At 46.0% G+C, this 25,466-nt stretch overlaps 1 protein-coding gene across 3 annotated transcripts in view; it reads left to right on the top strand.

Moving 5' to 3' along the window:
* The window catches only part of KCNMB2 (potassium calcium-activated channel subfamily M regulatory beta subunit 2), a 92,867-nt gene that overhangs the window by 24,899 nt on the left and 42,502 nt on the right, over positions 1–25,466 (top strand). The window contains exon 1 of one of the 3 annotated variants that reach the window (XM_064721013.1): positions 19,100–20,026. The exons of 1 other annotated variant lie outside the window; for it this stretch is intronic. In XM_064721013.1, the coding sequence (XP_064577083.1) occupies positions 19,953–20,026 (74 nt within the window). In that variant the 5' untranslated portion in view covers positions 19,100–19,952. Of the gene's footprint in view, positions 1–19,099; positions 20,027–25,466 lie in introns of those variants that run through there. One more of the 3 variants, XM_064721012.1, reaches the window with a different exon arrangement.

Genomic DNA, 25,466 nt, shown 5'->3' with positions numbered 1-25,466 from the left:
AAATCAAATGTTTTCACAGCAAATTTAGAGCTGACATTTTCCTGATTTTCTGAGGATGGGATATTAGATCTCTGGCTTTGTTTCAGGTGTTCTAAGTTTTATGCCAAGGACTAGCACTGGTACAAAGGAAGCATTGGCAGCATCTGACTGCAGAGGGACCTTCAGCAGTCCCTATAACTCTACAGTGAGATGGAGCATCAGTAAACCACATAAACCACTTTTCATTTAAGCATCTAAAGCCAAGAAGAAATAGTTATGAGTATCCTAAAAAGACTGGGTTAGTTTTTTAAAATCTCATAACACTACAAAGGTCTTGCTGTTCTGCCTTCAGAGGTGTGCAAGGAAAAGCACAGAGAGCCCAGGAATGGGAAAGTTCAGGTGCTGGAAGTGTCAGCCAAGTGACCAGAATGATGAGGAGAGAGAGAACAGCTGTAGTCCCCCATTGGGCTGAACAGCATCCAAATGCTCCTTTGCAAAAAGAAGGGAACCAAGCACAAAAGGCAAGAGTGAAAGCACAAGGACATGCAGGATGACAGAAATGGGGATATCAATTTTTCTGCGTGCCTTTCCGGGGCTGAGAGAAGGAGATGCCTGCTTTAACTTACCACAAAGAACTAAAAGCTGGCAGAGTTAAACTAATAAAAAGCTATTTGAGTAAAGTATCATTATAAAAGCTCATTTTGCTGTTGTTTTTTGTGGCTTGTGCTTCTGTTTAATTGTATACTTTTGTCCTTAAATTTTATTCAGCGAAAAAAATTAGTCTGAAGAGACGTGACAAAGCAAAATATTTTATCCTGACAGATGTGGTTGTTCTTTAAACTAGGACAGGGGCTAGCCAAGAAGTGTCCAGCTCCCCAGGTATTACTCCAGGGAGGCAGGGAGTGCAGGGATGCTGCTCTGCAGGCTGGGATGGCAGAGCTGCACATGCTGCTGGATGCAGAGTTTTTCAAAACTCTGTAAAAGTTTCCTAGGCATAGGAAAGAGAAGATCCTTGCCCCAGAAATCTCTGGGGAGTTTGTAACAGGGGGCTGACTCTCCTCTGCATCAGAAAGAGTGGCAGTATAAATAAATGGATTCAATGCATGCTGCAAGTGGTGGGGAAAGGATGAGCCCTGCATTCCATTACACTGTTCTAGTCCATAAAATCCACTCCAAATGGCTCAATATAAAGCTCAGTATCCAACAGCCCTCCCTGCTATTGTTAGGAGTTGCCGTAGAGTTACAGCACTAAGCACCCTCAGTCCTGCAGCTGCTCCCTCTCCAAGGCATCCACAAGGGACCAGACAGGCAAAGGGAAATAGCAACAGTACAAAGTGCTCAGGATTAGGCAGCAAGTCAGTAACTGAAGCAGGAATAAAGCCCATCCCAGGTCCTTCCTGCCCTTGCTGTGTGCAGTGGGCTCCACACCTGCCCTTTGGTTCCACTTGATGCAAGATGCTGTGCTAGGACTCCAGTACCAATAACCACAGCTCCCACAGGCATCATGCAGGTCTGTACAGGCTGGCAAATGAACCAGCATCTTGATAAAATAGCATCTTGAGCCGGACATTTCCTCTCTGAGATGGCAGAGGATGTGTGTGCCCAAGGACAGATCAGAGGCAGCCCTGTTATGGGGGCCAGTTTTCACTCAAAGCATCTGTGGGCATTTGTGAAGCCTCAAAACTCTGCCCACAGAACAAGTCACATTTGGGTTTTCCCCATTGAAGAAAATCACTTGAGATGTTTGATCCTCAGAGCATGGAAAGGGGAACTGCAGGACCATAACTTTTATGTTGCCATTCACTTCCATCCCATCCTTTTTCATATCCACAGTTTAAGAGCTCAAGAGGAATTCTTCAAAAGCAGTAATAGTGGCCCTTAATCATCCTCCCACCTTAAGATACTATTAAAAACAGGAAAGATGAAATTGTCATCCTTCCTTCACCCCCAGGGCAACACGTACCAGCTGTGTGTTTGCAGGACCCACACATCTTTGGGTACACCATAAAACACTCCCAGGAGCAGAGGGAACAGCACAGGCAGGGGCTGGGCACCACCAAGGCTCTGGCATTTTTACAATAATGACTGAGATTTTCAAAGGGGAAACGAACTGTCCAAATCTGATTCTAGCTCAGTGTGAATTGGACTCCCAACCTCTGGGGTCATTTTTTTAAAACATCCAGATCAGAATTAGCAACAAAAGCATTTGCCTTTTTTTATGCGCCCTTTACTTCTGCATTTTCCATTACACAAGTAGGAAGCAATACTGTACTATAACAAGCAGCCAGAGCTAAGCTGAAACACCTCTCCTGCTCTAATCCCTCTCTTTTAGTTGCTCATTTCCTTTTCTCATGGCATCCTCAAGAGGATTATTAATAATAACTGGGGACAGAGATCTTTTCTGTCTCTAGCTTTGTAGTGGGTAAGTTTTCCCTGGAACATATTACTGAAATTTTTTTTGCCAGACATTCCCCTGCCATGCCCCACTCCTCAGGAGCAGTGGTATTTCCAGAAATTAAGTTAGCTCCACTAAGTGCATTATACCTTCCACTCTTGACAAACCACCCTCCATTGCCTTAATGTTCCCATTATGTTTGATACATTGCATCACTGTTCATTTATTATGGCATTTTAACTTAGGTTCAGATTATATATCACTGGTGGAGCACTCTGGGATAAAGGGCAATGAACGTTTTAATTGCCTGATAAATTATTAAGGACACTCCTTTAATTGGGTAACGTGGTGTTTACATCTTTGAAGCAAACACTTATGGAATCTGCATGGGTGCAGATTTGTCTAAACACACAGCCAGCAGCCTCTAGCTCCCCTTGAGAATAATAGTTTTATCAGGCTATTAAAATAAACACCACACAGGATAGATTGTACCAGATGCCAGGGGAGATCAGCAGCTGGAACAAAGAGATGAGGCTCCATCAAAGTCAAAGGAGGTGCACTGACTTACATCAGCCAAGGGATCTCACTCAAAGCCAGGCAAAATAGCAAAAACCTACATTTTCCACTGCTTTAGCTAACCTAGTTCATCTGAACTGAAATGGGTCACAGTGTACCCACACAAGGAGTTCAGCAGCAAACCTGACTTCAGAGGGAGCCCAGGGAAAATGCAGCTGGGGAGACAAAGTGCATATTGTGCTAAACAGAGCCTGCTATGGCAAAACCTGAGCTTCTGGCTGCTTCTGCACGCAGGTCAGAAGTAAAACATCCCCAGAAGGACACAGCCTAGGCAGCCCCTTCCAGCCCACAGAGAAAAGATGGGACAGCACAGCTGGGAGGAAGCACAATCCTGCCTGAAACCTCTCTGTTCCCAGCTTTTTCTTCTGTCTGTTCATCCCTGTACTTTGAAACTGGGATTTCTTCAAGTTTTGCCACATTGCTTCTTTCCTGAGCTGTGTGAATGTGAAAGTATTTGTTGCATTCCTTCCAGACAGATGCTATGCTTCTTGCTTATTAAAATAGAGAGAAGGGAGCAGATTGTCTAGGATGAAGCTTTATGCTTCTTAGAAGTGTTGAAGAAATAGGCTTTTTAGGACAAGTTAACATTTCAAAGGTGTTTCATATCTATTTGTTATCAGCTTTTGCTAACACAGAGCGCCTGAGCTCAGTCCCTGCATACAAAATAACCCTGTAATGAATTGTGCTTTATCTCACTCTGACCTGACCCCTGCAAGTCAAGCTCTGCACAGGTTCAAGGTAAAGAGGTTCCAAGCCTGCAGGGGGACAAAGCCACTTTTCTTCCTGTGACTTTGCAGTGGCTCCACTTACAGCTGGCTCTGGAGCTGTCTCCCTGTGATTCAGGGCAGTCCATGCTGGGCTAAATGGCAAACAGTGCACACATCCCATGGGGAGGATGAGGACAGAGGAAACAAACCCATAGCATTGCCTGTTTTAGCAGTTTGGGTACAGATATCCACTGCTTTCATTAAAGGAGTTTGGCAGTGGCAGGCAGTCACAGCAAAGGGCGGCTGTGCTTGCAGCCATGTGAGATGAGCTGTAAGTCAGGCAGCACCACCACCCTGCAGGTGTAATGAGGAGCCTCTGCTGGAGTCCTCTGGCACAGTTGGGGACCTCCTTCTCTCCCCAGAAATGTTTTCACCAGAATTGCAGAGCATTGGGGCACCTGGCTTTCACCTTATCTAAGGCTTCACTCTCATTCCTCCACAGCCAGAGGACAACAAAGCAGTTTGATAAGGAAATACATGAACACACATATACCTTTACATGCACAATTTATGTACCTAGACAGAGTAGTTTTCCTAAGAAAAGATGACACTTTAGTGTGTCCTTTACCTGCCAAGAGCTCACTGTGTTTTGTTGGGGTAGGAACCCACCCTTATGCCCTGCCACATGTCCCTGTCTCACAGCTGGGTTTGGCCCCCACTTCCCACAGCATTTGAGTAAAAACACAGTTCAGCCTTACACATAAAACAGCCCTCTGCCCTTTCAAGGGCTTCTGAGGAAAATGCAGTCACAAACCTACTGCTTTCTGTTGGTGAATCTCAAAAACAGCCACATTAAGTGAAATCCCAGTTGCTGCCTCCTTACAAAAGCTGAGGTTGAAGCAGTGCATCCAGAAAAACATCTGATTCAATGCTCAGATCTTAGAAAAATCAATCCCTGTGAACATGCACCCAAACAAAAACAAGTGTAGATGGAGAAATTCCTCAGGTTAATGTTTCCAAACAGATCAATGCACAAATGCCTGTGGATTGATTTCCTGGAGCTTCCATCCCGCATTAGCTCTTCAGGACAATCCTAATCAGCCATGGACCTATGAATACAGGATTGGGGCCATTACAGTTTCCTCTCCCACCTTCTCCAATTCTTCTTCTTTTTACTTCCTGCCAGACTCTGGCTGCTTGGGCACCTGCTCCAGAAAAATCCAGAACAGTACTGCCTGCTCCCCTTCCATCCTGGAGGACAGCAGGACAGTGACAGGGACCAGCCCTGCAAGGTGCACCCAGAAATCTCTCTCTAAACAGCCCCAGACCCTTCAGGGGAGTCATTTGCAGGATCATATTTCAGCAGTAAAAGTGAGAACAAGGTGGGGAACAACCTCAGACAGCCACACTGAGACTGCAGCAGCAGAGCACTCGGGCTCTGCTCCCTTGGCATGGAGGAAAAATTTAGCTGCAGTTGTTCCAAAAAGGATGTTTTCCATGTAATTAATAATGTAAATATTATTAATTTATACATTTTATTAAATGTTATTAATTTATTAACTATATATAATTATATATTATATCTATTATAAATCCATAATTATATATTTATACAGCATTATTAGGTTATTAATTTATATATATTATTATGTATGTATGTAATTAATAAAATCCACATTTCATTTCAAGTCTGCTTTAAATATTTTAAAATACAGTTGTTTTTTCTTTTTAACTAAGGGACATTTTAAAATTAGAAAACCATTTCAAAACAGTGTCCAAGAAGTTTAATTGAAATTTTTGAAACAGTATCTTGTGAGCTTTAAAACAGAGAGGGAAACAGTTTTGAAAGTTCTGAACCAAAATATTCTGCAACCAAAAACATCACTCTGACTTAGGACATTGCTGTGAAAAGTCTAAGCAACACTGAAGCAAAAAATTCCACTTGGAGAGAGTTAGTGACAGCTTCTGCAGCCTGTTGCCCATTCTTTCCCTCTCTGCACATCTTTACAATGAAAACATATCTAGAAGGGTCAGAAGCAGAAGTGTGTCATCTACACTATCTGCAGGGATTAGAAAACTGATATGAATTATCCCTTTCATTAATTACTTGATCCTACCTAATCCCCAGTAGATGATGCTGACCTCAATAGACCAAATCTAGGTTTCTTGGCCTACCCAACCCCTTTGCAGTGCTTCCAACTCCCATTGCAGTAATACTTTCAGCTGTGTTAGCTCCTGGCTCTCTTTCACTCGCTCACAAGTTCCATGGCACATCCACAGTGAGCCCTGCCAGCTGCTCTGGGCAAAGCCCAGCCCTTGTGCAGTCCTCAGAGAGCTGGGTGTGTGTGCCACACTGCCCCAAGACATCATAAATCTCCCAGAAAAGACAAGGGAACGTCTGAGATGTGTGCCACTCTGAAAATTCAGGGGGATTTACATCCTGCTGTGTGTAAAATCCCAGAGAGCCGTGGGCTGTTGGACATCCCAGGCCAAACTGACACCAAAGAAAGGCCCAAATCTGCAGCATGAAGGAGGCAGCACTGGCACCAGGCCATTTCTGAGGGATACCAGTTCTGTGACGTAGGTAAATTGATTTTTAAGCTTAGTGGCTACTTATCTCCAACAGCAAAATTACATTCAATTAGGCTTGCTAAATAATTCATGGCAATACTTTGCATGTGGCAGGAAGCTCCAGCAGTGAATCACCAGCATTTCACATCCCTGTGCTGAGAGAAACTTGGATTGTTTCTCACACAAAGACATCCTTCATTATTTCCACCATCCACACCCAGATTCTCTAGGGCTGGAAGCCTCACTGGCTCCTGCATTTGAAGGGATAAAAGCATCTGCAATCCTGAGGGGAAGGGCTTGGGGAGTGTGGATTGACAAGGAGCTCCACATGGCCTGGCAATGATTGTCCCCCTGTACTCTGCTCTTCTGACACCCACCTGCAGTGCTGCACCAGCTCTGGGCTCCTCAGCATGACAAGGACCAGGAACTGGTGGAATGAGCCCAGGGAGATGCTCAGAGCACCTCTGCCATGACACAGCTGAGAGAGCTGGGGTTGTTCTCCTCCTGGAGATGAGGCTCTGGGGACACCTCAGAGCTCTTTCCAGGTCCTAAAGGGGCCTTCAAGGGAGTGCACAGGGACTCCTGGCCAGGGAATGAAGACATGGAACAGGGAGCAGTGGTGTTAAAATGAAACAGAACAGGTTTAGAATGGATATTGGGGAGAAATTCTTGACCCTGAGGAAGGTGAGGCCCTGGCACAGGTTTCCCAGAGAAGCTGTGGCTGCCCCATCTCTGAAAGTGTCCAAGGCCAGGTTGGACAGGGCTTGAAGCAACCTGGGCTAGTGGAAGGGGGTTGGAACAAGATGATCTTTAAGGTTCCTTCCAACCCAAAGCATACTATTATTCTATGAAAAATAATTGTTCCTATTGTGGTTTTTAGCTTAAAGCAATTTAACCATACATGGAAGCAGGATTTACTGCTGGATTTTTCTCCAACAAAGAAGCTCTGCAAGTTTTTTGTAATGAAGTGATGCAGAACCACTGTTTAGTCATGCAAATGAAACAACAATTAACTGTAAAGCATTCTGAGGACCATGAACTTTTTGCCAGAATTCATAGCAAAAGATTTTTATTGTCAATCAAAAGGAACAAACACTTCAAAGCTGTCCTTTGTGTCTGTGCATTGTTGGGAGAAGGGCAAACAAGACAGAGTAAACATTTTCTGCAGTCTGCAGGATACACAGGGTATCAAATATTGCTGGAAGGATGAAAAGAGTTTTCTGAGAAACCTATGAACAGATACATAGAATTACTACTGCAAGCTGAGAGGGAAGAAAATTTTCCATTCATCACTGAGGCACCCCCACCTTTACCAAATCCATTCTTTTGCTATCTCTTTCACAACACCAGAACAGACTTTCAAAGAAAAATATTTCAGCAAGCAAGCTACAAAAATCCATTCTGTTCTGCTTTGCAGTCTGAATTATGTTTTCTCTTGATGGTCAGACAAACTGTTTTTCTCCCAGGGCAAACCCACTATTACTCCACTGAAGCCCGGTGAGCAATCCCAGGCTTGGTCCAAGACAGCCAAACCTTAGCTGGCTCCTGGTCTCAGTAGCTGTCTGCTCTGGCATTTGAAATCCTTTTCATCAACTGTTTTTTTTAAGATTTGTATTAATACACAGGGAACCTAGAAACATGGGCTGGAGCACGTTGGATTAGAAACTAAGAACCTGCAACTGTGCCTCCTGTTAGCTGGATGGTTTTCTTTATTTGTGCCATCATGTTTTACACCCTGCCCTGCATGGGAGTGTAATTAAAGTCACCTGGAAATATGAGACACAGCCAAGCCACTGCTTCCAGTCCTGCATGCCAGTGTATTCCTCTGATTTGGGTTTTACATCGTCTCTCAAATTCAGCCTGGCTCCATGTCTGCTCCCAAAGAATGGGCAATTCCATAAATATGTGGTACCCCCTCCTCAGCTCCACTTTTAATCTGGAAATAGCAGGTGCTGGGCCAGCAGTGCCAGCCTCCAGCTCAGAGCACCCACAGCACTGCCAAGTCAGACATTCATGGCACTCCACACACATTTAAAAGCCCAGCAGAGGCAGGGAGGGAGGGAGATCCACTCCACACTGTACATGCAGCACTCCCCTCTTTGAGCTAAAGCATTTTGTAAACAGTTTAGCAGGCTGTATATAAAATTTGAGCTATTACCCTAATCTTAGAGATTACTACAGACTCCCACATTGCTGAGGGATCAAAGATGAAAAACCATTTTAACCTGTGCTTCCACAACATGAGATGTAATGACCAGGTACTCAGCTGTATAAACTGCTGCAACTTTATTTTCTCTGCCAGCAATAGCAGCCAGTTCACATCATCCAAGGACTTCTTGCAAGGTTAGTATTAGACAAAGCTGGTACAGGTCTCACTAAACTCTCTAGCATTTATTCTTTTTTTTTTGGTTTTTGCTGAGATCTCCACTGATGCAAAACAACTCAATAAGATACTGTCTCTGCTGCAAACACTTGAGTTTGTTGACACATAAGATCAGCAATAGATACTTTATAAGAAGAAATATAAAGAAACCTTCCACAATTTCCAGAGTGAAGCTGGCACAGTACGACTGAGAGCCAGTGATCCTGCACAGCACATGGCAAGGAAGGAGCACAAGCACCAGTCCCAGGCACAGGCTGTTCCCAAATTCCTGCTTGTCCCTGTTTGCAGTTTGTGAATCCTGCATGACACAGTGACAGCTCCAATCCAGCCAGGGAAACAAGATCATTGTCACCTGATAGTAAGCAAACATTGAGCTGTGGGCTCCCAGCCCCAGGTTGTGGCTGTCTCCATGAGACAACCTGTGATGTTCAAGAAATACCCAACTGGTTGGGGGTGGCTCCACAAGCAGCAGCATCCTCTATAATGAATGAACCAGTTGTACTCTGCACAAAAGCCCCACAGAATTTGGTTTATCTCTTGGTCTCCAGTTCAGCCTAGAGCTGTAACTGTCTGTGAAAGCCAGAGAGGAATCCACCTCAAAGTTTTGAAAGGGAAAGCCATAAAACAAACCCCACATGTGTTTTGAGAACCAAGTGTTACCTGGATCTCTGGAGATGGAGCCAGGTGTCTGCAGTGGGGTTCACACCCTGCACTGAAAGCAGGCAACACACTTCACTATAAAACACTGAACATCAGAGATTAAAAGACACATTGCAGAAGGAACACATGCATTATAAAAGAATTAGAGACTGGAAAAGACCAGAAGGGCTGGAGAACACTTGAGCATGATGCCAAAAAAACACCAGTCACTGAATGGCCCTGCTGGTTTGTGAGCTCATTGGGTGTTCACACCATTAGGACCAAGAGTGACAACACTAAGATTCATCACACAGCATCTACTCTGGACTCAATGAAGAGCTGCCCCAGTAAAAATCTGCCAGCTCTGCTGATGCATATTATTTTTATTAGAGCAGCCTCTCTGATAACCACATTCATTAGGAATTTTAGCAATTCATCCCTTTGTGAAAACTTCTGCCTGTGAATTCAGCACAGACAGATGTGAATGGACGCTTTGGAAAGACAGCATTACACTGATTCAGAGCTATATTTGTCAGTGGGTGTAGCAAAGAGAAAGATTTCAAGTAGTTATTTCTCTGCAAAGCACATTTGTGAGTGAAATGGTAAATTACTGAAGAGTCTGTGCTACCACCTGAATTTGTATTTAGCCTCCCACTTAATCCTGAAGTCAGATGCAACATGGGGACACTGAGGCCATTACCTCAGGGTGCAGTACCTTGTGCTCTTCACTTTTCTTGACCAAGATCTGCACATATTCCAAATTAGACACAAAACCAAAAGCAAGGAACTTTCCTGATGGCAGCTCAGTGAAGCAGGATGGAGCAGGATCCAGCATCCCTGCCTCTGAGCTTCCCCACCAAAGCTAAAGGGTCAGGAGATGTCAGGCTTGGCTGTAACAATGAGTGCCACATCCCCGCCAAGACTTGCTGAGCAAGGGTGGGGAACTGCAATAATTGTCACCTCCCATTTTCTTTCCAATGTGACAGTGGAGAGGCACAAAAGGAGCAGTTTTCCCCAGCTGCCCTGGTGGGGCAAAGCAGCCAAACAGTCCCTGGTACATCCCCTGTGCATGGAGACTTCAGAGTGTCTCCCCATTCCCATTCCACAGCCTATCCAGGACTTGGCCTTGTGATTCCTGCTTTGGACAAGCACTGGGCGAGCTCCAGCCTGCAGCAAAGCAGGGCTGAAAAAGAAGCAGCAAAAACCTGATCCTTGTTGGGGTGCAGGACTTCCCAGCTGCACCTGTCCCAGTCAGCAAAGCTGCTTCTCCAGCTCAGAAACACAGGGTGCACAAAGCAAGGTGCCAGAGATGACCATGGGGACAAGGTGACACATCTCTAATGCATTCCTCCACACCACAGGTTGCTTCATCCCCAGACTGCCCTTAGACAAGGGTGTTTCCAACCCGGGCCATGGCAGGAGCTGTTGGGAATGTCACTCCAAGCATGCAGAGGGAAGCAGCAGTTTCCACATCTGCTCATTCAGCAGCCTAAAACCAACAAAAATTCAGAGTCCATGCACAATTTCAGTGTTATGCCCTGGTGCCACAAGATGAAGCTTTTAGCAGCAAGGTCACACACAAATTCCTAAGTTTGCCAAGCAACATCATCCCACTCCCACAACAGCCTGACAGGGCTCTCAGAAAAGGAAGCAGCATCTCTTGTTTAAATCTGTGTGCATTTATGAATTTCTCAGCTCTCTGTAAATGCTAAAGGTGGCATCATACTTTAAAGGGTCAGGAACAGGAAATGCAACAGCCTTTGACTTCTTTTCATCCTCACAGCAAAGATATTCACTGTGGTGCTGAGGGCCTAAAATCTGCCCAGTCCTGCTGCTAAACTAAGGATATCATTAAATATAGAGGGATAACACTCTGTTTTTAAGCCATGAACCATCAGTCTGACGGCTCCCAAGTCTCTACCAAAAGCCACAGGTCAACACCCAGCCTCTCCTTTCCCCTGGACAGGGCTGAGAAGATGAACATGCATGAAACAGCAGCAAGGTATGCTGAAAAATCAACATTTCAGGCCAGTAAATCCATCCTCTTTAACCTGTGAAGAAATGGGTTTAACCTTGTGATGGTATTAACACAAATCTCACAGTATAGGCAAACAGCAACTTAATTTTAGTGGCATATTTTTATCCCTGGATGGCCAGTCTTGCTAAGTGACATGTCTGATCCTCCAGAGGGACGAAGACCAGCAAAACCTGCAGTATGCTGTTATTGCAATAGACAGGTGAGGAAAATCATCACACAGACCCAGGAGCCCATCCCACACAAGGGGACACAAATGATGTCAGAGGTAGCAAGCGCCACAGTGCATTTACCCAAAACTCTGCTGGAACAGCAGGAATAAGGGCTGACAGACACGCTCCCCTAACAAAAAGTTCATCATGGCCTCTGTGGAAATGAGGTGTCCTTCCCTGCTCCAGCTGGTAAATGTGCAGAGACAAGGGGAGCAGACAGAGCAGAATTCTGATTACGCTGTGCTGGGTTGGACAGGGGTGCTACATCCAACTTCACTCTAATACTTCAAAGTCCTTCAGAGGCATTTTTAAACAAAAGGCTAAAATGCAAATCTCAGCTCTTGCCAGATAGAGAAGAATTTTCCATAGCAGCCTCTGAAACATGAGGCACGTTATTATTAACGCTGTGCGAGAAGCGGACATTAATTAATGCTGAATTGCAAAGAAATTCCAGTAGTATCACATATTTCACTCCTGCTGCTGCAGCAATGAGCTCATTATGAATAAAGAAATTAAAAACATATATCAGAAGGCACAATTAATGGCCTTCCCCTTATTATTAACTGTGAGCAACCTCGACCACCAGACTAGAATAAACGAGGAGGAACTATCTCAGCTTTTGTTGCAGGATAAGATCACAGCCCAAGGCACATCCTTTGCTGAGAACAAAGTGTTTATCAAGTGACTTCAAAGATACTCCCTGTGACCTTGAGCCAAACACTTAATATCTGCCAACCAGCAGGTTTTCTATCCACAAAACAGTAACAGCAGCCCTTACCTCCTGCAAATTCAAAGTTCAGGGTGTGAGGTCCTCTTTTCTTCTCTGTCCTTGCACAGTGGTTTCTTTAATGGTTGTGAAGACCCTTGAGACTCCTTCAGCCACAGTAAGGGGACAGTGAAATTACAACTCAAGGTCACCTGGGATGTATTTAGGAGCAGCCCTGCTGGAGGAGGGGCTGGGGTAACCAGAATCACCTGGACACAATGGCTGACAGCACTGAGAAGCCCAGCAATGGGTGGTTACAGCCAGTCAGGGGAAAATTGGGCTCAAAGAGTCAGAGGTGAGCCAGACCAGCTGAAGTGGGTGAAGCAGATCAAGCAGGATAGGGTCAGTAGATCAAAACCGAGCTGCCAGGAGGAGAGGGGGCGCTTTTCTTGTGAAGGTGTAGGATTGCACCATCATCCTCAGAGAGGAGCACCAAAGCCACAGCTCAGAAAGTCACTGATGCTCCAAGGACACCTGAGAGCAGCTCAGCTCCACCAGCAGAGCTGGCCCAGGGACACCAGCTCTGCTCCTCAGCATTTGCCTGTTCCCAGGACATCTGTCACCTTGCACATTAACCCAGGCTGACACTCAGCCAGGCACAGCTGCAGTGAACCCTCCCTGCAAGTTCCATGTCAGATATTTATTTCAGTACTTCTTGCCTTCATACCTCTACTATTTTTACTATTTCCATCAGTCTTTTTGGCTAGCTTGCCTTCAAATTATTTCCTTCATTGCTGCGCCAATACATGTGTCAGTGACAGCAAAATTCCATGAAGCTTAACTAAATCCATGTTTTCTGGTAAATAATAGCAGCGTGTCCCCCTGTTCAAAGAAAATTATGAGAGATTTATTAATGTAGCATCAAATGAATTTCTGTTTTATGCAATTATGCATTGAATTTAAAAAGAGATGTCATGCAGGCAATCTTTAGAGTCATAATAGACAATCTGTAAGAAAGAACAAAGGAAAATAATGTTAATAAAACATTATGCCCTAAGCAAGAAATAGGCTTCATATATCAAACATGAGTAAAGATAGTTATTTGATGTAAAATGGAGGTGTGACCTTGCTGCAGAAGTGTTCATTACCTAACACTGCAACAAGCAAATTAATGGGTTTTGGAATGGTGCAAATAGCAGTAATAATAATAGTCATTTTGGTTTCTGGCATTTGCTTGCTGACAGCCAGATTTAGCAGCAAGTGGTTTGTGTAATATTTTTTTTTTATGAAAGGGATTGCAAATAGAATCCCACATAACCTTAAAGACATTAGAGAAGCATGTGTTTAGTGCAGGGGTACTGATGAATAATCAAGGCTTTACAAACGCTTATATGCCAAGCAGTGGAAGCCCAAAAACAAAAGTCTGGCTGCCAGAAGGGGATGTGCTTCACACAAGGACACAGGTACATGGGGTACTCTCAAGTATCCTGACATTCCATGGGAAGATGATGACTATGGTTACTATGGAAATTGCAATTTCACATGAATTTTGCACCTGATAAATGGTGATAAACAATTAGTCTGTTGGTGCTGGTTGAGGGAGCAGCAGCACTGCTGGGAGGTGTAGAATTGTCAGGTTCAAACATTCTCCTCTCTGCAGAATCCCTTGCTAAGTGATAAGGGCTGTCTGAATTACCTCCTCCATGGGTCCCAGTTCACTTCTGGCTCTCCTGGACTGTCCAGAGCCCTGCTGGCCAAAATGGCACCACCTCAAATTACCAGCCAAAAGCTTCATCTTCAGCAGCTGCAGGGGAAGGTTTGCCCTTCCCATCCCCTCTGTCTGCAGAGCACCAGGAGCAGGCCACAAGAATAATGTGCTATTCCAGGTGAAAATTTACTGCAAGAGTGACTGCTGCTCCTGGAGGAGTTGGACAGATAGGGAAAAGCTGATGGCACTGCAGTGATAGAGAGAGCACTGAAGCATGCTGCCCCAGCTGAAGGATGTGCTGCCAAAATTTACCAAAGGGAGCAGGAAACACTGTACAGGGGTTTTACCTCATTAAACCTCACGAAAACCTAAACTGGGCTTTAGGAGCCACTTGTGACAGAGCAAGTCTTCTGTGTGGACCTGGCAGGATTGCCTTTGTTTTTCAACGAAGATCACAAATAGATTTCTAAAGCACTTTGGTGTGTTTAAAACAGTGAAGTTACTAGGCAAGTAGGTACAATAAAAGAAACATCACTGCAAATGGAAAACCCCCGAGCATATGTGCCTTTTTAAATGCTATTGAAATTTAAAACTCTGATAATTGCTTTGTAATGTAAGCAATTGCATTATGAGCACGAGCACCACAGCCCAAGCATCACCACTTTCAGCTCTGCCTTCAGTCATTCCCCAGAACACACTCTGATTGCAATGGGCTTAAATCTAACTCATGGCAAGCACTAAAGTGAGTTCATTCAATGGGCAAACCTTGTTTCTCTGCAGTTATCTGTTCAAGGATGGCACTGTGGGGCAAGGGAGCCTATCCTGGCATGGCCAAAGAGCTCCAGCAGCATTTCCAGAGAGCATCAAACACTTTTAGGTTTGGTAAAATCACAGCTGTGATTTATTAGAGACCACCAGAACAAGGCAACTTTTCTCACATAGAAAATTTCCCTCCTCAAAGTGAAACAAATTAAAATGGAGAAGGTATAAACAAACCTGGCTGCACCTCTGCAAGCTGTTGTTTCTTTCAGACCTGCTCTGAATTTAGCAGCTTCACAGGCTGCATTTTAAATATATTTAGTCTGCCCTGGGTTCTATGGATTTCTCCTCACCCATCACCACCCAGGCTTATGCCCAGCAGCCAGGGCAGACACAAGGATCTGCCTTCCTCCCCTCCACCTCTTCTATGGACTAAATACACAGTAAATCACAAAAACCCCCAGCTGCATCAGGGAGGGAATGCACTGAGGAGGGAAATTGCCTGAAGGTGCAGGAAAGGCTGTATTTGGTGCATGGGATCAGCAGCTGCCCAAAGCTGGAGCAGGATCTCCGTGGTGCTGGGCTATAGGTGACCATCCTGCTGCTGGTGGGTCCTCCCATGAGTTTGCTGCTTATGCTATGTTTTTCATAGAATTCAGGCTGAATTTGTGTGGTGTGTGCCTGCTGCTGGGTTTGTGGAGTGATAGTTTAACAAAATAGCATCACAGTTTGTGAGCAGTGGCCTGGAGAGGAGATGATGTGTTTTCTCCGTGTTTTCTCTGTGTTAAGGGCTCTGAAGCATTCAATTGAAAATCTTTAGCAACCTTGTGCTTAGGAAGAGTGGGAATTTGACAGTAGATTTTTGGTGTCAAATGTGTGCCTTTTGCTATTTCTGGGGAGGCAAAAAAAGGAAAGAAAAACAAGCCAAAGTGGCCAAATTGTGATCTATCCTAATCCTCAGTAAAGACCTGCCCAAACTTAGGTGCCAAATTCTGCAGTCAGGCTTGCTGCCAAATGTTCTCACCCCCCAGATCCCAGGAAGGGAAACTTCCCAAATCCTCGGGTTTGGGGACAAAAGCAAAAACTCCTTTTCCCTTTGTCCTTCCAGAAGAGCCATCCCAAGTGCATCCCACAGCTCTGAGCTTCCTGCTGGGTGCTCAGAACCGGGAATATCCCACCAGGTTCCAAGGGCTGCACTGTCCTCCCGCAGACCCCAGCACAACCAGGGATCATGGATCATCCACACCTGGGACAGGAGTCTGTTTTAAGCGTTTCTGTACCCATGTCCCAGACCTTTTGGCCATGCTGCAGTCATTACCACTTCTGAGAGGGCTGCAATTTTCTGTACTTTCAGTTCCTCAATTACATTGATTATCACATTAAACATTCCTGGTACTACAGGAACAAACTAAAAATAATAAGCTTGTATCTTCGTAATACAAATGAAACCCATTTGTACTACTAAAAGTGTAGCAGGTTCATTGTTTCACACTAATGAAGCTTTCATCTCAAGAGATTCAATTCATAAAAAACTTGCCAAGGCTTTGCACGTTTTCTTTTTTTTCAAAGTGCCATTAACAGTCCTTTAAGTTCATATCTTATTCAGCATTAGTCCAACAATTGAAATAAAAAAGAGAAGAGACACAGAAAAGCAGAAAAAAAGCACTATCATCTCTCATGGCAGGGACCCCACATCAGGGTCAGTGCCCACCCAGGCTGGAGGCTTTGTGCACCTTCCCCTGCTATAAATAGCTGCAGACACCTTTGTTCCACTTCCCAAAATAGAGACACATTGCAAAGGAGGCAGGAAGAGCAGAACACTGTACATGAACTCTGTTTTTATACCTATAAATATCCATTTGTAACCAAAGCCAGGCAGGGTGGGCAATAGCCCAGCTGAGGAGATGCTGTGTGAGGAAAGCCAAGGGAAGGATGCAGGCACCAGGTGGGGGTGAGGAACCACCAGGTTTTGATGTTTTTACACTTCTCCCCATGACATGGTCCAAGTCACAACACTGTGATTCAACATATCACATAAAAATTGAGATCTGGCCCCTCCAGAGGTTCAGCAAAGGTAAAAAGTCAGATCTGCTTCAGGTCTGCTCATTGTCAGGACAGGCTTTGAGGGAGCATCTCCTGCTCCAGAAGAGTTTGGGGGTGGGCATTGCACCAGGCTCTGCTCTGAGGCTCCCCCAGGGGAGATGAGCTCCTGCTACCCCTGGGTAAAACAAAAATGGTCCTGCTTTTCCCAGTCTGGTAGCCTCTGGTGACAGAATGGCACTGATGGCAGTGCTGCTAGAGCTGACCTCTCTCCATCCTTCTCTCCATGAGGAGATCCTGGAGATTAAGCCAGCCAAGACATGCCTGCAGACATCCCTCTCATCAGGGGCTCCATCTGCTTCCCTCCCTCCAACAGGCACAGGCTCACAGATCTGGGAGCAGCAAAGGCTTCCAAGCTTCAGGAAGGGAATTTAAAGGCAGGAGAGAGGTGAAGGAGAGGCTTCCCCTGGTACTTTTCCTTCAAGGCAGAAACAGCAGCACCTGACCCCACACAGCAAGGTCTCACCTGCCCGTGCCTAGGCTTAGCACCCACAGTGGGAGCAGGAAGGGGGAGGATGAGCATCAATCTCCCCTTTTCTTCCTGACTGAGGTGGAAGTCAGGCCTTGCTTATCAGAGCTTTGATTATCTAAAAACTCATCCCTTAACCAGAATGAGGTCGTGTTCCTGACATGTTCAATTGCATCAAAAATCAGCTTGAATATATCAGCTCTCATTTATCAGAACCAGCTTATTGTCACTCATATTCCTTGATAAATGTAGGTCTGAGCACTTTTGGCTTTGCAGGGATGGGCAGCCCATTTACACTCAAGTGTTTTCCTGCTAAAATTAAAGATCTGAAACCACAGGTCTGAATCTGAGCAAGGCTGGATCAGCCTCCCCAGGCAGAGCACTCCAGATGCTGGAACTCTCCTGCTCAGATATTAGAGGTGCCACATCACCTAATGGGAGCATAGATTTGGTCCCAAATTGGTGACATCCATGGGGCATGGTCTCCTTACTGTCAGAGCTGCCTGGAAGAGCCACACTCCAGCTGCTGGTGCTTCCCAGGGCTGGGCAAGCTTTCACAATGAGCTCAAAACCCTCCTGCAGGAATGGAAAAACATCTCACGGATTTGGTGCTTTGTTGCTGTTTGTTGTGATGATTCAGAGGAATTAGTGCCATGGAACATAAGGCAAGTGGGGAAATACAGAGAAGGATTTGGGTTGCCAGTGTGAACCTGCCTTGCTCTTCATCCTCTGCTCACTTCTGCCAAGGGCTGCTGGAAGGGCATTGCAAGAGAAGTCTAGGAGTGATATTAATTCCTGATTTATCTGGGAAAAAGAACTGGAAGCAGCTTGGTTCCACTCATTTGTAATTTGATGTCACCTTCACTACTCAGGTGGGCTCAGTAGCACAGAAAGCCCCACCAGAGCAGGACAGTCCTGCTGGCACAGCCTCAGCATGCACAGGGAGCTGGAGCTTTCTGGCTGTAGGTGCACCAGACATGCACAACATGAGCAGTCACCTCCAGCCCAAAACATTCCCTCTTCCCTGAGGAACCCCAGGCAATCTCACCACAGAGCTTTTTTTGCCTCTGGCATCCTTCACTTACACTGACTCTCTGAGCACAGTTACTCACTGTTTCAAACACAGAATCTTCTTAGCCTCACCTTGGACCAACTTTTCCAGCAATACTGATTCCTAGAAAAATAAATCTTCAGTGAGCACCTTCCCTGCAGCTTGAGCAAGCACCAGAGCACAGACAGCACTTTGCTGTGTGTGAGGAGGGGGTCAGGCAGCAGGGGCTCATTGCCAGAGCCAGAGGGCAAGCAGGCAGCATCAAACACACCAGGCACACCTCCTGCAGAAAGTCACCCTGTCTCTGAATCCTTGTGCTTGGCAATCAGTCCCACACAAGGCAGAAATCTGGCTTATTAAAGCATGAACTGCTGAGCCCCTCGTTAAATGCCAGCCTCGTCTTCTCCTGGGGGATTATTTACCCTGCAGATGGGGTTACTGACCCTGGAGCAGCAAAAAGGATTTCTAGCAGAGATGAGGCAATTGGGGCATATTTGCCATCCGTAGGGTAATACCATGCTGTCTCACAGAGAGGCTGCTTCCCACACACATCAGAAAATATCCAGTATAGCTGCGTGCACGCAAGGCATATGTTTCTGTATAAGGTATCTGTATAGTGTAGCTCCTCTTCCTGCTTCCACTGTGTTTTATCTTTAAATTGGGAGAGCTTTTTAGTAGCAAATCATCAGAGAGGAACTGCTAGTTACCAAGGAGATTCTCTGATGAATCACAGACTGACTGGTATAAGACCTAGACAGGCTGTAGCTTCTTAATTTGCGAGACCTTACATTTCAAACAGGGGGAAAAAAGATCCTCTCACAACTAACTGTGGACCTGGCCAGCAAGAGCTGCTTTTCCTTTTGCCACAGCAGCAAACAGCAAGAGCTCAGCATGGGAAATCAGTGAGCAGCCGGGGACGAGCGGGAGCGCCTCTCCAGCACGCTCTGGGCTCAGGAAAGCAAACAGCACCCAAGGACAAAGTGGTCCGATGGAGGTGACTGAGGGAAGGGCTGGGAAGCCCCTGATTTCCCACCAGCACAGGCAAGGGCACGCAGGGATGAGCGAGCACTGGAGAAGGAGCCGCACAGCTCCTGCACAGCCCTGATGCTCCGGAGGCAGAGGGGGCACGGCCAGCCAGGGCTCAGCACAGCACTGGCACTGCCCCAGCCCTGATCTCCTGTCTCTGCCTGACTCCTGCAGCTTCCTTCCAAGGAAAAATGAGAGGGATGAGCTTTGCCAAATGACAGAGAACGCACCGACTCCACACGGAGCGTCCTGCCCTGGTGGAAATGGCCATCATGCCCCAGAGGAGTCACGGCAGCCCAGGATGTGCAGGCAGAGTGGATTTTAAGAAGAGTTTTTATAAATGTGGGGAGAACAAGGAGCTTCGTGAAATAAAGTTTGGAGAGAGAAAGCTCAGCTTTTTTTGGGTTGACTTTATTCAGAGGGTCTTCACACCCACTTCCTACTGACAGCTTGTTTCTGTGTAGTTGCTGAATTCTGGTGCTTTGCCTCTATTTAAAAACCAAAAGTAATTAAAACTTCCTGGGAACTGTGAAAGCAGCAAGAAATACTTGGACACATTGAGAGACGAGATATTTGGAAGCCTTCTGCTGGTAGCTAGGCTGTTTTCCCAAAGGTGGCAGCTACAGAAGTTCGTAGATGAGAGGGAAAATCTCCCTGTCGCATCCCATTGAAATCTCCATTTTAGGCACTGCTGCTCCACTGCTGCTCAGGTAAACCTGATCCTTATGGGGGGAAGCTGCTGGATGGGCCAAGCAATTTGGGATGGGGTTGGTGGAAGAACTTAGGGCAGTGCTGGGGAGTGGAGAGTAAAGCATGTATCAGAGCACATGTAGGTTTGACTGCTAGGTGCACACTGGAAAGGATTTCCTAGAGTGATTGCAGCTGACAAGGGGCTGGCACCAGCCAGGCTTTAACCCAGGAGTCGAGTGAAGGGCATTTTATTAGTCAAACAGTTTCAAGTGCTGCTCTGAGTTATAAATTACACTTGCTCATCTGAGGAATGAATTCGTTGTTGGTAGCATTTGTGGGCTGGAGCTAGAGGCTTACAATGATGTCTAACTGATGCATATTGTGATGTTTCAACTTATTAGTGTACCCTGTGGACCTCATTTGGAAAGCAAAATACTCCAGAATGCTGCAATAGAGACTGAAAACAGCATATGGGGTAGGGAAGGGACACAAGAAACAATCCCTGACAGCAAGCTGCTCTCAGAACCACAAAGAAAAACTGTCAGGAAATTCCAGGCTGTGGCTCACAGCCAGGGGGGAACTCACTGTCCATCCCCTCCAACTTCACACGCAGGCGTTCATACAGCATTCACTGGCAGCGCTCCCCAGCTGTGTCAGGCAAGCTAAAGGTGTAGGAGTAACAAATTAAAACAGGCTGTCAGCTTTAATGCACTAATTAGGGGTTGTGATCTTCCTTTTTTTATAGAATAGACTTGAAGTCATGTATTTGTTTGCATTTAAAACAGAAAAATACTGAGGAAGCTGTAACTGCACACAAACTTGCCACCGACAGAGCACAAAGTTCCACACTCTCCCCAGCTTCCCCAGCAGTACCAGCACTCCAGCCCTGGGCTGATTTGGAATATCCATATTCCCCAGAATGCATTCAGAGTTCTTTTGTCCAAACGTGTACAAGCAGCAGGAGCTGCTGGAACAGGAGCTGTACTACACACAGTGATTTTAATCCAAGAATAGCAAACAGGCAGGTTAGGGATTTACAAACAGAAGAACTAAGGCAGTGAGCATTTAAATAATTTGGATAAAATCTTGAAGATGGATAGAGCAAGTGTCCAGATGGGAACTTAGATCTTCACTTACACTTTGTAATAACATAATCTGGAAAGCCTTGGATGTTGCTTGCTTGTGATTTTTGCTGCACAGTGCAGTTGGTCTGAGCACAGGGACAGTAGCAAAGCCCCTCGTGGTGTGATCCCTGGGCTGGAGCAGAACCTGCATTCTGCCTTTGCTCGTGAATTCTGACTGCAGCAAATGAGGAGGAGATGGACAGTGGTCTGAAGAGTGGCTTTGGAATTGGGTTTGTCACTACAAACATTTGCCTGTTTGTGGTGAATAAGGTCAAGGAAAGAGGTGGGAATTCACAAGGAATATAAACTACCAGGTGAAGGGTGAGTTCCACCAAGCAGTGGGGCTTAGCAGCATATTTGGTCCCTCCTACTAACCTGGTGTGGGAATGGGGAGAGATTTTGTTAGATAACACTGAAATACAAAGAGACTGAGAGGCAGAGCTTGCTCCAGCCCTCCACACATCCTTCCATGGTGTTTCTGGGCAATCAGTTATTCTCAGCACACAGAGTGTCTGTTGCTGAGCACGGAGTCCAGGCACTGGGGAAACTTATGAAACAGCCATACAGATTAGCTCTCTGTCATAATCTCCTCAGTCCCACTGGAGGAAATCCTGTCTTTCCCTAGGAGGCCTTCACTGCCCCACTAGAAATCTTCTTATTCTCCAGCAGCCCCTGGGCAGGGCAGGGGGGTTTTGCCTCACAGGGATGCCTTGCACCAGCCTCAGTCACTGGGTCCTCACCACCCAAAAAAAGTGGGTAGATAGATGCCACAAGGTGTTCTCCCTGTGTCCCAGCGTTGCCCAACCTCAGGCATCACCCCAGGAGCCCCAAGGCTGCAGTGGGTTGAATCAGGACCCAGGACCAGCCCAGCACCTCCCATGCCCTGGAAGGCAAAGCTGTGTCCAGGCACAGCAGGGAGGTGCAGGATTATTCCTGACCACCTTCTCTGAAATACCCAGACTGCACCAAGGGGCTCTGCAGCCAGTGCTCCTCAGATGGGAGCGTGGGATTTACAGCATGGGGCTCAGGAGAGACAAGGAGCACAGCCGTGGCAAAGGAAAGCAAAAGGTCTCAGCATCCTTCCCATCTTCAAAGCTGGTAATTCTTTCTTATTTCCCTTTCTACTTTTGCTTTTAAAGGAGCTGGAGAAGTCACTTCTCTGTGCTGCTTTACATGCCAGGTGCAGACTGCTGGGAGATCCCAACACCAAGCACTGAACCTTGCAGATCCAGTGCCTCCCAGGCTACTATCCAAAATGCCAGAGGCAACCCAGCAGACTGGAGCATTGCATGCATCCAGAATGACCAACATCTCTCCCCTTTACACTCCAGGATCAGCTGGTAGATCAGCGTGCCTGAGCCAGATGCAGGATGTTGTGCCAACAGAGGGCAGGGATAGCAAAGAAGTCTCCTGGCTTTTTGCATGCTTTTTCAGAGGCTGCAAACACAGGAGTACTGATGCTTGCAGCACCCTGCAGGTCAAGGGCAGCAAAACTGAGTCAGTGGAGGGATCTGCATGAGCTTCCTGAAATAATGCTTAGGGGCACATGCCAGGAGTTCCCAGTCCCACAGGAGTGTCCCTTTGGAGCTCTGCAGTGCCTGCTGGGCTGAACAATCCTTTTGGCTCATGTAATCTAGTTTAAATGCAACAAGCATCCTCCCCACGCAGGTGTGAGCCACAAGCAGCACCATTCCAGACACACAAGCCACTCAGAGCCACACTGCCTCTCTCTTAATGGAAAAGAGGCATCACAGCAGCAGCTACACCATGGGCCATTAACTTACTGCCTGGTAGATTGATCCTGGACTTTAACATGCATTTAACTAGAGGTTTAGAGCAGAGGTATTGCAGTGCAGCTGTAGAAATGCACTTTTACAGGAGCAGTTTTAGTGCTGGTTGAACTCAGTGGCAAAGCTGCCTCTGGCTCCTGTGTGAGCAGGGAGTCACTTCTGTGTGTCCAGGCAAACTTTACTGGCTTTGAGCTGAAGAGTAGCCTTCCACACTAGAAATACGACAAACTGGACAAACTGTCCATTTTTTATTCTGCCTCTATTCTTAATTGTTGTTGATGTGTAAAGGTTGGTGGGGAGATGAAATGCATCCCATATGAGGGAAGCACAAGTGAAAAACCTCAGAAATGCTTTAAGCCCGTCCATGTCCCACCCACATGTTAACAGTTGGGTTTATTTTGCTTGAAACTGAAGTCTGATCCCTGTTAACAGCACAGTTAATTATCTCTGAGTAAGGAGCTGTGAGGTTTTGAGGAGCACTGGACCTTTGAGAGGCAGGGGAGCTTTTTGGGAAGCACTGCCAGATGACCTGATGGGTCTCAGCACTGCAGGCTCCCCTGCAGGGACCAACAGGTCAGCTATGGGAGGCAAAGGTCATTCCTGAGATTTCCTGTCAGCACAAGCTCTTAGTGAGGAAGGAAAAGAGCTTTCCCCCCTCACCTCATCTCTAGCCCTCTCACTTCATGTCCATCCTTCTGTGTCCCCCAGCTCTGCCATCCTCATCAGAATTCCCACCCAGGCCTTATTCCACCTGCCCAGCTGTCCTCAGGCTAAGGATCTACATCTGGCACTACAAATTGCCTTATTCTCACTCTCTTGCCATCTCTCTGCTCTCCATCCCATGGCCTCCTGCCCTCCTGCATTGCCCCCACACCACATTCTTATCTATGTCTCTGATGGGGTGCTTCCAGCACCTCAAAAAACCCCTCCAGCCAAATCATTGAAGCCATTTAATACCACATCTGACTGGTACAGGCATTGAACTACTTAAAATAATTGCATTTCTTACTAGTTACAGATAAAACAGACCCTTTTTAATCATGTTTTAATCATTAAGATACAGCCTGATGTGCATTACAAGATTATTAACAGCCCCATAAGTGAAATAACAGATACAATACCAAAACCTAAATCATAAGTGTTCTCAGATGCCTGTAGATTAATCATTTTATATCTCCACAGGAGCATTCATTAAGGCTTTCCATTCTCACAAAGTCTTAAAGCCACAAGACAGCTCTGCTCCCAGTTGCGGCTCTGCCTTTCCTACAGGAGCAGAAGGGAAGGAAGGCACTTGTTTGCCTCCAAATAGAAGTGAATGAAAAATATGGAACAGGATATAGAAGTTTTGATTCCTCATTATTCTGTTTCACTCTGTGAAAAAAACAGTGCCCTGCTGTGTCTATCCTCTACAGCAATTATAGAATTAAAACTGCTTTTAAAGTGGTTTTTCTTCAGTGCCTTCTTGAAAGTACACATCCACTCCTGATCTCATGGGCTCAAACTGTACTGCTGGTATTTTTGAAATTGATTGCAGACTCCTGATCCATTAAAAATAAGCAACACCACGAGCAAAACAAGAGCACAGGTGCTGCTGAAAAGTGCAATCACTAATCAGAATCTGAGCTTGTGGTTACAGAGACAGAAAACCACAGCCTCCTTCCTGAAGCACAGGGGCCAATTTCCCTCCATTTGGGTTTAAAGAAATGCCCACACAGCAGTGCCTGAGCTCTGTGTGCCCCTGTGGAGTGCTGTAAGTGCTCAAGGAGCAGCACAGCTTGGTTTTAATTGCATAAGCACACAGCTTGTTCAAACTGCACTCAGGCTCACACTCCAGGATCTGAAGAGTTCTTCAGAGCAGTCACGGCGCCGGATGCATCAGTCTCCTTTGCATGCACACAAGGTGCTTGAAGGCTCCCATCCCTGCTCCTGGGGTACAAATCACAGCATTTCCTTTTTGCTGGTGACTCAAAAAGACCAGCAAATTGCTGGTGTCACAGTGGTCAGGCAAAGCAAGACAAAAAGTTTGAGCAGAAAGGCTCTACCAGGATTCAGATGAGTTTAATCCATCTCCTCTTTATCTTTACAATGCAGAAGCATTTCATCAGGGCACCAGGAAGCCACAGCACTGCTCCCAGCCCAGTATTTGCAGGAGGGACCATCATATCACACACACAGACACCCATTCCACTGGGCATTTTTGGTTTTCTTGTTTGCACCTGACACAAGCACCCAGCCACGCTCATAAGTCAGTCAAAGCATCTGCAGATTCCACGGGCAAACCCATCATGTGAGACAAATGGGTCACTTGTTCTCACCATGGTTAATGGTCATGAACCCGAAATTTCAGTTCATGCCAAGGAATACAATGATCATCAATAAATTCTGTCCACAAATAACCAGAGAACTCCTGAGCTGTTCTATGGACCAAGGATGGGAAGAGGACTCGTTTATGCCTCAGTTGTTTGTGATCACTCCAACACTCCCAAAATTGGCACACTCAGAATTATATTTAATGAGTTATTGCTGTAGCCTAACCCAGGGCAGCT

This window comes from Zonotrichia leucophrys, chromosome 9, assembly GCF_028769735.1.
Source record: "Zonotrichia leucophrys gambelii isolate GWCS_2022_RI chromosome 9, RI_Zleu_2.0, whole genome shotgun sequence".
Taxonomy (NCBI): Eukaryota; Metazoa; Chordata; class Aves; order Passeriformes; family Passerellidae; genus Zonotrichia; species Zonotrichia leucophrys.
Note: the sequence above shows the minus strand (reverse complement) of the source record. Positions and strands in the feature narration are given on the sequence as shown.